The sequence below is a fragment of the Tachysurus fulvidraco genome, chromosome 11 (genome assembly GCF_022655615.1).
Source record: "Tachysurus fulvidraco isolate hzauxx_2018 chromosome 11, HZAU_PFXX_2.0, whole genome shotgun sequence".
Classification (NCBI taxonomy): Eukaryota; Metazoa; Chordata; class Actinopteri; order Siluriformes; family Bagridae; genus Tachysurus; species Tachysurus fulvidraco.
The window spans coordinates 1,761,572-1,772,268 of NC_062528.1; the positions used below are offsets into that span (position 1 = coordinate 1,761,572).

The 10,697-nt window shown below is 40.9% G+C and overlaps 2 protein-coding genes across 4 annotated transcripts in view; one reads left to right on the top strand and one right to left on the bottom strand.

Moving 5' to 3' along the window:
* Positions 1–4,153, top strand: part of tiam1b (TIAM Rac1 associated GEF 1b) — a 48,082-nt gene extending 43,929 nt beyond the window's left edge. For all 3 annotated transcript variants that reach the window (XM_047820976.1, XM_047820975.1, XM_047820977.1), the window contains 2 exons: positions 2,307–2,479; positions 2,573–4,153. In XM_047820976.1, the coding sequence (XP_047676932.1) occupies positions 2,307–2,479; positions 2,573–3,060 (661 nt within the window). In that variant the 3' untranslated portion in view covers positions 3,061–4,153. The remainder of the gene's footprint in view (positions 1–2,306; positions 2,480–2,572) is intronic.
* A 5,673-nt stretch (positions 4,154–9,826) lies between these two features.
* The window catches only part of LOC113637916, a 34,859-nt gene continuing 33,988 nt past the window's right edge, over positions 9,827–10,697 (bottom strand). The window contains exon 3 of the mRNA XM_047820702.1: positions 9,827–10,666. Within this exon, the coding sequence (XP_047676658.1) occupies positions 10,072–10,666 (595 nt within the window). The 3' untranslated portion in view covers positions 9,827–10,071. The remainder of the gene's footprint in view (positions 10,667–10,697) is intronic.

Consider the following 10,697-nt stretch of genomic DNA (forward strand, 5'->3'; position numbering starts at 1 on the left):
CCACTTTTCCTGGTGGGAGTTGCAGTGGCAGCAGGGCACAGACCGGTCGAATCTGTCAATCACAGGCATTACACCGGTCCCCCAGTTTTTCTCCTGGAGGTAGGGAGCAGACAAGATGGCTCCATGTCACTAATTATGCTTGGACCTGACCATATTACGGAGGGCACGGTGGCTTAGTGGTTAGCACGTTCGCCTCACACCTCCAGGGTTGGGGGTTCGATTCCCGCCTCCACCTCGTGTGTGTGGAGTTTGCATGTTCTCCCTGTACCTCGGGGGTTTCCTCCGGGTACTCCGGTTTCCCCCCCCGGTCCAAAGACATGCATGGTAGGTTGATTGGCATCTCTGGACACTCTTGAGAAAGAGGTCCGTAGTGTGTGAGTGTGTGAGTGAATGAGTGTGTGTGTGTGCCCTGTGATGGGTTGGCACTCTGTCCAGGGTGTATCCTGCCTCGATGCCCGATGACGAGTAGTTCGGATAAGCGGTAGAAAATGAATGAATGAATGACCATGTTACGGTTGTGGCCCCTCACTGTACACTACTCCCTGGCTTGGCTTCAGGGGCGAGTCTTGGTATCCATAATGTAATGCAGGTCTTTTTGTACCTTTCATGGCTTAGGATCGTGTTTAGGATCGTTTTTGTCTGACCTCTCCGCTCAGATCTATTTACCAAGGGTAGACATAAAGAGGTTACGTGGGTAGACCGGTAATTACACCCTTACTTGCGGACACTACCCCTGTGTCTGGCTGCAGGGGTTAACCTGGTGTCCCTAATTCAGGCAGGTGTTTCATCCCCCTTTCCTGGGATTAAAAATTTCAGTGAAAAGTCACAATTAAGTCTCGAGTCATGAACGTCAAGTCGAAGTCAAGTCGAGTCTTTCCTTAATATTTGTCAAACAAGTCTCAAGTCTCAAAATTGCAACTTAAGTCTGACTCGAGTCAAGTCGAGTCCCCCATCTCGGAGTCATTTAACTCAAGTCCGAGTCAAGTCTCGAGTCATGAACGTCGATTCGAGTCTTTTTTTAATATCTGTCAAGCAAGTCTCAAGTCTCAAATTTGCGACTTAATTCTGACTCGAGTCAAGTCGAGTCCCCCATCTCAGAGTCATTTAACTCAAGTCCGAGTCAAGTCTCAAGTCATGAACTTTGAGTCGAGTCTTTTTTTAATATCTCTCAAGCAAGTCTCAAGTCTCAAATACGCGAATTAATTCTGACTCGAGTCGAGTCATATGACTCGAGTCCCCCATCTCTGGTGAAATTATAGTGAGAATGTCGAGGCTGTTATTCTTTATCTTCCCAAATCGGTTGCTTGACAAAGGCTTAACAGTGCATTGTATCTTCGGGAGTTTTAATAGTTTAACGTCTCTACATCTCAGCCGTTTGGTTATTGAAGCATTGACCCAGTCTGTTCTTACACAAGGCTTTTTTTTGCTGATCTTTCTTTTATTGTCAGATTTTGTTTCACATCCACTTGATCTTCTTTGCCTACTGTTGATCCACTGTTGGCTAAAACAGTGAGCGGATAAATCCACATAATCACGAGCAGCTTGTGATGATTCCCAGACAGTGATGCTCAACCAGTTTTTGGAGCATACTAACTTTCTCACAAGTCCACATTTTGGCTGCAGTCCTGGTTGGTTTGACACTTTCGTCTGTCTGTATTCAGATGCCATCTGTATCGGTGCATAGCTGGATTTGTTGTGGGTAGCAATAAGGAAGCAATGGCTGGCTATGAGTAGAGTAGAACGGGGGCATAGAAGCCTTTATTATCGCCACATATACATTACAGCACAGTGGAATTCTTTTCTTCACATACCCCAACTGAGGAGGTTGAGGTCAGAGTGCAGGGGCAGCTATGATACAGCGCCCCTGGAGCAGGGAGGGTTGAGAGCCTTGCTCAAGGGCCCAGCAGTGGCAGCTTGGCTGTGCTGGGCCTTGAACCCCGATCCTCCGATCAACAACCCAGAGCCTTATCCAGTTGAGCCACCACTGCCCCCACCACCACTGCTCCCACCACCACTGCTCCCAAGTACAATTCTATGGTAATTGTAATGAATACATTTGCCTAATATGAACTGAAATTAAGTAACATAATTCAGGTTATATGGCATATTCCAATTTAGTGTCAGTTTTGGCGGGGGGGGGGGATTGGGGGAATTAGACCCTCGAAGCATATTCTCACAAAATTAATTAGATGTTGGAGTTTAACTCTAAATGTGGTCTATAGATGTTACGACTCTGATTACGAGTGAATCGGGGTCTGAATCTTCCTCTCTTTCGTTCTTGTCTTCTTCTCGTGCCTTCTCTTTAGTTCTGCCGAAAGCAAGAAGGACTTCCTGAAGACGGTACACTCCATTTTAAGAGATAAACAGAGACGGCAGTTGATGAAGACAGAAAGTCTTCCTCCCAGCCAGCAGTACGTGCCATTTGGAGGGAAGCGTCTATGCGCTCTGAAAGGAGCCAGACCTGCCATGAACCGAGCAGGTATACACACTCCTGCTGATCTTACCTGCTAGTCTCACTTATAGACCAACCTGCTAACATTCGCCTTCTGACTTGTTTTCCGTTTGTGTACAGCCTCAGCTCCAACACGTACTCTGGGTCGACGCAAGCTAGTGCGTAACCGCTTCACCATTGACACAGACATCGTGTTCGACACTGATGCCGACGCTGACTCCCCAGACTCCCAGACCTCCCTACAGCCAGGTGATACGGACCGCTGGGTGGAGGAGCAGTTTGACCTGCAGCGCTATGAGGAGCAAGAGCAAGCAAAAGAGACAGATTTACTGAGCGATGATGATGGAGACGGCGACGATGAAGACCTCGGTCAGGAGCTAGAAGGACCTGTTTCGGCCGTGTCGCTAGACGACGATGAAGAAAACACGAAAACCGAAGGCAAAGACTGCAAATCCCAGCATGCTTTGAGGCTATCACATCTCGGGAAGCAGTGCGCCATGTCCGTGGCCAGCGTAGATGAGCAGTCGGTTGTTGCCGACGAGGACGTGTGGGTGCGGCGGCAGACGAGCAGTACTGACAGCGATACACAGAATGAGCCACAAAGCTGAAGACTACCCAACGTTACACAACAATAGAGTTTGATGAGTAGAATTTGGTCAGAAAAAAAGAGCCAGAAATGTAACCACCAGACTTTAGACAATTTAAAGGAAATACAATAAAAATGACGCAAATGCTAATCCCCATTAAGCAGCATGGTCTAACTGTATGTCACTCCTTCTAAGAAAATGTCAACAGGGGTATGTTGAAAACACTGCAAAGGAACTGCAGAGATTCTCTTCTTCAGCATCACAAATATCGGTGTTAGATCTAATACTGTACAGTACATAATCTCTCTTAACTGCCACTTTGGACGTAAGATCACTTCAGCTCTGTCGAGACACTTTCCGTTATTTCAGGCGTCTTCTTTAAACGTACGCCACCCGAAAGGTGGGTGAGATTATTCGAATATTTCCCAGATGGAACGTGAAAATCTTAGCCAACATCAGCTTGATGTGTGTAATGTACAACTACAGAACGTACAAGTGTACGTGGTGTTCGCCAATTATCATGTTTTTTTTAAACATTCTAAGTGGATTGACTACTAATTGACTGTAGGTAGAAATGGATGTGCATAGTGACTGATGACTGACATCCCATGTAGGGTTCCTCCTGAGTTAGGCTCAACGATCCTGGTCCTGAGGATAATAATGTTGAATTCTGTATATCTATAGCGCCTTTCTAACACTCAACGTTATCGCCTAATGGCAATTCTCATTCAGATACTGGATCGATATCTACAGTCCCCTCCAAAAGTATTAGAACGGCAAGGCCAATTCTTTTCTTTGTGCTATACACCGAAGGTACAGTAATTACGAGCAGACGGATCATATTTAAGCTTCCGTTTCCTGATATTTATATATAGATGTGTTAAGTAACTTAGAACATGGCACCTTTGGTGGCAGACCACTCAAATTATTTCCGCTCTGTATGAAGGGAAAACCGTCACTGTTTTAGAGCGGACGGTCTTAAAGTAAATAAAACTTGATATTTGTTTGCATATTTATTTGTATTTATGCAAATGTATTTATGTATCTCTAATCGGTGTATAGGGGGCACGGTGGCTTAGTGGTTAGCACGTTTGCCTCACACCTCCAGGGTTGGGGGTTCGATTCCTGCCTCGGGGGTTTCCTCCGGGTACTCCGGTTTCCTCCCCGGTCCAAAGACATGCATGGTAGGTTGAGTGGCGTCTCTGGAAAATTGTCCGTAGTGTGTGAGTGTGTGAGTGAATGAGAGTGTGTGTGTGCCCTGCGATGGGTTGGCACTCCGTACAGGGTGTATCCTGGCTCGATGCCCGATAATAAAAACAGTAAAATTAGCCGTGTCTTTTCAATACGTTCGGAGGGGACTGTATGTACATACAGTAGATATCTACATTGATACCTGTGGAACTATGGTTCCATAACTGAATGAAGCACTACCAGAGCATTTTTCCCTTTGGGACTACCAGAGTATTCCTATTTGCTTCCTTACCAACTTGTCCCCATGTCCTCATGTCCACAGGCAACATTCGTTGTTCTCTGGACATTCTCGTCAGTGCAGGTTGCCTTTTGGTTCAGAACAAAATGTGTAAAAGCTTGATAGAGCAGGGATGTTTTAAAAGCTACACTTACAAGGTCACATCTACAAGATCAGTCTTCTACTGGAGGTACTGGACAAATGGGAATATTCCACTACTTCCATAGGTAGCTGTTGTGCTATTCTTCCTTTTATAAAACACCACCGGGTTCGGTTGTGTTTGGAACTAATCTTAAAATCTGAATACATCTATAGACAAGTTCTAGTATTCACAACATTAAAGGTGGGGTCTCCGTTGTTTCAAAGCCAATGTTGACATTTGAAATCACCAAAACAAACACGCCCCTAAGCCAAATGGGTCCCACCCCTGTATCGATAGCTCCGCCCATACATACATATGTAACCCAGGCGACTAACGAAAAGAAACGTGTCTTTATCATAGCTGAAGGGAAGAACAATACGATTGTAGATAAACAAACAAGCAAAAATGCCACACAAGCATAATGATGTAAAGGACAAAGGCATATATTAGTTCTGTGTAACAAAGCAAAACCAACGTTACTCACCTATCGAGAAGGAAAAAAGCAACCTCGCAGGCCTTCCCGCTCCTTCAGTTCTCTCCAGCGCTGGAAAGCTGATCCTATATTAACACGGCCCTACTTCTTGCCTTATCCTCCATGTCAATGTTTCAATCGCTTTCTGCTAATGTCACACATGTGCACTGAACACTCTATCCGCCGCATATTGACAAGACACGCCCCTTTATGCTAATGTCACACATGTGCACTGAACACTCTATCCGCCGCATATTGACAAGACACGCCCCTTTATGCTAATGTCAGACATGCGCACTGAACACTCTCTTTGCTACATATTGACAAGACACGCCCCTTTATGCTAATGTCAGACATGCACACTGAACACTCTCTCTGCTGCATATTGACAAGACACGCCCCTTTATGCTAATGTCAGACATGCGCACTGAACACTCTCTCTGCTGCATATTGACAAGACACGCCCCTTTATGCTAATGTCAGACATGCGCACTGAACACTCTTTGCCACATATTGACAAGACACGCCCCTTTATGCTAATGTCAGACATGCACACTGAACACTCTCTCTGCTGCATATTGACAAGACACGCCCCTTTATGCTAATGTCAGACATGCACACTGAACACTCTCTCTGCTGCATATTGACAAGACACGCCCCTTTATGCTAATGTCAGACATGCACACTGAACACTCTCTCTGCTGCATATTGACAAGACACGCCCCTTTATGCTAATGTCAGACATGCACACTGAACACTCTCTCTGCTGCATATTGACAAGACACGCCCCTTTATGCTAATGTCAGACATGCACACTGAACACTCTCTCTGCTGCATATTGACAAGACACGCCCCTTTCTGCTCATTGTCTACACGTTTGTTTTGTTTGTTGACCCGACTCAGTTTTCTGAAGCATTTCTCAAACATCGTGAACCCCACCTTTAACCAAAAAAAAAAAATCAACTGATTACAGCACTCTATTTAGCATCTTAGTTAACTCTGACAAGAAAAGAAGGAGAAAGAGGATGACTAGTACTCGTTAAGGAAGGAGGAGGAAAAAAACAGTGTTGTTGTGATGTCTTCCTTATTAGCGAACAATACACTAATTACCAGAATCTGAAAGAATTGTTTACATTTTTGGGGAACCGGAACCCCAGAATGGTAACGGTGGTGTCGATGGTGGTGTTCATCATATCCTAAGTCTTACCTATGAAGTAAATAATCTCCGAGGCAGTTTTTACAAATCTCTGAATCAGTTCGGTGATAAACGATGTACAAAAATGTTAGTCATACAATCAGATGTCACAGTAGGCTGTGATAACACACTCACACTCACACACACTTACACACACTGCTCTGTCATACACAAGTGGTTTATTCAGCATATTTATGTACTTATTCATTTTGCACAATCCTTGGATTAGCTAAACAAGTCAGACGGCCAAATCGCTGCCATGTCCTGGTTTCTCCACTTTCCTTTTTTTTTATTTTTTTTTATTTCATCTTAAGCACTTTTTGTTTTTTATTTATTGTGTCACTCTAAAGTATTGTCATTATCACACTCCTAATTATTATAAAATATTAATTCTAATATTATGTACAGACGTGTGTTAGCGTAATGAGCTAATTTTTTTTTTTTTTTGCCGAATTATTCTCTAGTTTTTAAAAAAGCGATCAGGTTCGAAACATTTTGTACAGACTATGTACATATACGGTACAGTATATACACGAGTACACATATATACGTAAGGTGAAGGTGTCGGGGATCTTAATATGATTATGTATTAAGCTTTTGTTTTTCCCGCCAAAAAAAGACTGCAGAAACTTATGGTATGATAATCGTCCGAGGAAATGATCGCGGGATCGACTTCCAAATTCACAATTCACAAAGAAGCGAACATATAAAAACGCATATTTTTCACCTGCTAGCTAGAAATGGGCCGAAATACGAACTTTATGTGACGTTCTGAAAATCTAAGACACATCAGGCCATCCTTAAAAATATTTTGGTTTGCAGTAACAGTAAAAAAAAAAAAAAGGGATCGGTAGGTAGGTCTATATAATTTTTTTTCAAGTTTCAATGTAAAAAAAAAAAAGTAAAATTTTGGTGATGGTGATTACATACAGTAGGTATGAATTTAAACAAATTAGCATATTGTGACGTCACTGACTGGGTCTTCAACCCGTGCCTTCGGGCGCATCATCACGAACCTTATTTTGATGATGGACAGTTTTTCCAGAACTTCGTGACAAGTTAAAGCGGTGTCGATCTGTTTTGATGAATTTTTTAGATGTATTATGGCACCCGAACCCGTTAATATTATTTTATTGCTTTTGTATTAGTTGTTTGAAGAGTAAAAAAAAAGATCGGTCTTAATGCAAATTTACAACCGGCAAAGCGCGAGCATTTTTAAAACAATCAAAGAGAAAATTACACATAAACTTTTTTTTTTTAGTTATAATGGAAAAAAAATGTTTTTTTTTTCTTCTTTTTTTTCCAAAGTCAGCCAATTTTTTCGAAAATTCTGCTAATCTCGATTTTATCGAAATGTCTTTCAGTTCAATTTATATTTATTTATTTATAAAATTTATTTCTTGATATTTTTCTTTTTGTAACAACATGTCAAAACATTGACATTTGAAGCACAGTGGATACTTTAACATTTATCTATTTAGATTCTTTAAAAAAAAAAAATTCCCAAACAAAAATAAAATTTGGTCAATAAATAGAAATCATAATCAAGTCAACTAAAGTTCATTCTGCACCTTTAGATGTTGGAGAGAGAACATTTAACATTAATGTCGATATTTTCGGTTTAACTGTTTCGTTTATTCCACAATTGTGTGTTTTGTCTTTATTTGACCCTGAATAATTCTTTCTTAAACTTTATAAATTTGCTAATTTTTCATTGTTATAGCAAAAGTTTGTCTGTTCTTTCAGGATTTCTTTCGGTGTTTTGTTTCTTTTCTTCTCGTCATTCTTGCAGCTGAAACAATTGATTTTGCTGTTGTTGTTTTTTTTGTACACAATTTGCACAACTTGCTTTTCTTTGATCACTTTTCTGTTCATCTCCTACCAGTGAAGACATGATTATGAGATCTGTACAGATTTGGTTGATTTCTGTCATCCTGGAGCGACTGAATAGTGATGTTTTATTAATAACAATTTTTTATTTATTTTAATACACAGTCGATGAAATTTCAGGAAATTATTACAAATGTTTGTTTGAGGATAAAGTCGGCTTTACGCTGTGCGATTCCAGCAGACTTTTAAGATTATTTCAAACCGAGATCGTCCTACTCAAATCCTGATCGAGTTCTGTACCAGACAGAGGGTTCTCCATGTCTTTTCCATCTCCATGTGTTCTTCATCTCCATGTCTTCTCTAGCTCCATGTGTTCTCCATCTCCATTTGTTCTCCATGTGTTCTCTTTGTGTTCTCTATCTCTGTATGTTCTCCATCTCCATTTGTTCTCCATCTCCATTTGTTCTCCATGTGTTCTTCATCTCCATCTCTTCTCCATGTGTTCTCCATCTCCTTGTATTCTCCATCTTCATGTGTTCCCCTTCTCCATTGGTTCTCTGTGTTCTCTATGTGTTCTTCATCTCCATGTGTTCTTCACCTCCAGGTCTTCTCCATGTGTTCTAGATCTTCATGTATTCTCCATCTCTATGTGTTCTGCATGTCAGCTTACATGCTTAAGTCGTGTTATGCCTACATCATCGATTATGTCATTGATTACATCATCACTTCTCTGATCTCACAGCCAAGAAATCTTTAGCAATGTGTCATTTTCTTTATCTGCGACTCGGCTGAAAATTTCCCAGCGTAAAACCGACTTTAATCCTCTCCCTAACCCCATGTTCCTAATCCTCTCCCTGATCCAGGCCACATTTCTGTTTTGCTCAGAAACAAGAAAAATCTCAGATGCATTAATGTTAAAAAAAAAAAAAACATCTTGTACTGTACATCTTCACAGGCTAGTAGATTAGCATGGCTTGATAACTAGCTAGCATGCTAACAACAAATATCTAGCATGCTAAAACACTAGCAGGGACAAATCAGTACTCGTTCATGGATGGAGTCGGAGTCATTAAACCATGAAGACAATCAAATGATATGAATAAAAAACAAAACATCGATAGAAAAAGTAAATATTATAAGAATGCAAAGAATTCTGGGTAAGTTTCCTGCCGAGGTGTGCAGGGATATCGAGCCGATCCTTCATGCTGATTTTAATTCATGTTAATTACGATTTATTTTCCATGGTGAATAATTTCAAATGTGCTGAATGCAATCAAATTCAAGTAAATGTAAAGTTGGGGGAAAAATATTTTCAAGGGATGTATTGTGGAATATAACTTATATATATATATATATACTCATTGTGCTACAGAGGTCATTTTTATTTTGTAATTAGAGCAGTGGATTGATATTATATCAAATAAAATTGTTTTGTAAATATCCTCAAATGGTGTTCAGGTATTGTTTTTTTTTTTGTGAAGTGAAATTTGTTATTTCAAGATAAAGTTTTTCGTGTTTCTGTACAAGTTTCTCTCCGAAATCGGCGTTTCTTCCTGTTTGTCTTGTGTCCATGTTGATGACTGAACGTCTTCCTCATGTCTCACTCCACTGTGGTTTTAATATGAAGCTCGGATGAAAGGTGATATATTTATAGATAAAACCAAGAAAATTAAACACGGTTATTTTTTTCCACACAAATGGACACTGCGCCACACAATCTTATTAACACAGTAACAGTTAACACACTTCCATCGTACAGTGTAATTATACGGTGAACAACTAAAACTGATGGAGAGATGAAAGAGAGTCACAACAGATTTGATGCTTCTTGAATCTTTATTGATTAATGCAAAAAAGTGACACAAGCCAAGCAGGAACTATTTTTTTAGTTGTTTTTGTTGCAAGCTTTCTTTTCTTAAGCAATTTTATTCAATATTCTTTTGGAACAGTGAAGAATGATTAAAACGTTTCTGGCCGACGCACCAAATGTTAACTACATCATTGGTGACACAGCGGACGCATCCACTGTTGTCGCAGCGATAGATTGGAATTCGTTCTTCTATCTCACGTATGTTATCTTTCCATTCAGTCTTACCCTCATCATGATGCCAAATCTGACTGAAAACAAAAGCTTTTGGACCGTTGTGATTTCTGAACATGTCGAGAGCTTCGATGATGCTATGTTTTTTTCCAGGTGTTGAGCAGGTGTCGACACAGGGGGAGTTTAAGGTGAAGAAAACCGTGCAGCCATTTTCCTGTTTATTCAGGAGGTTTTTCATGGGCGAGGGATCGGAGCCTCTCAGCAACAGATACTCAGAGTGTATATTGTGATCCTCATTAAATTTTGGTTTGGCACCAACCAGCTCTTCACCAATGTAAATACGTTCATTACTATTAATGCCGTTCTGCACCTGGATTGGTCCATCTTGAGACAGGAAGTTCTGGTCGAGTTTGCCATCTGAAGTACAATATTTATCTAGGACATTAATGCCCAGAGCATACTGACCATCAATTCCATAGCTGAAATAAAAGAGAAGAATAAAAGTGTCAT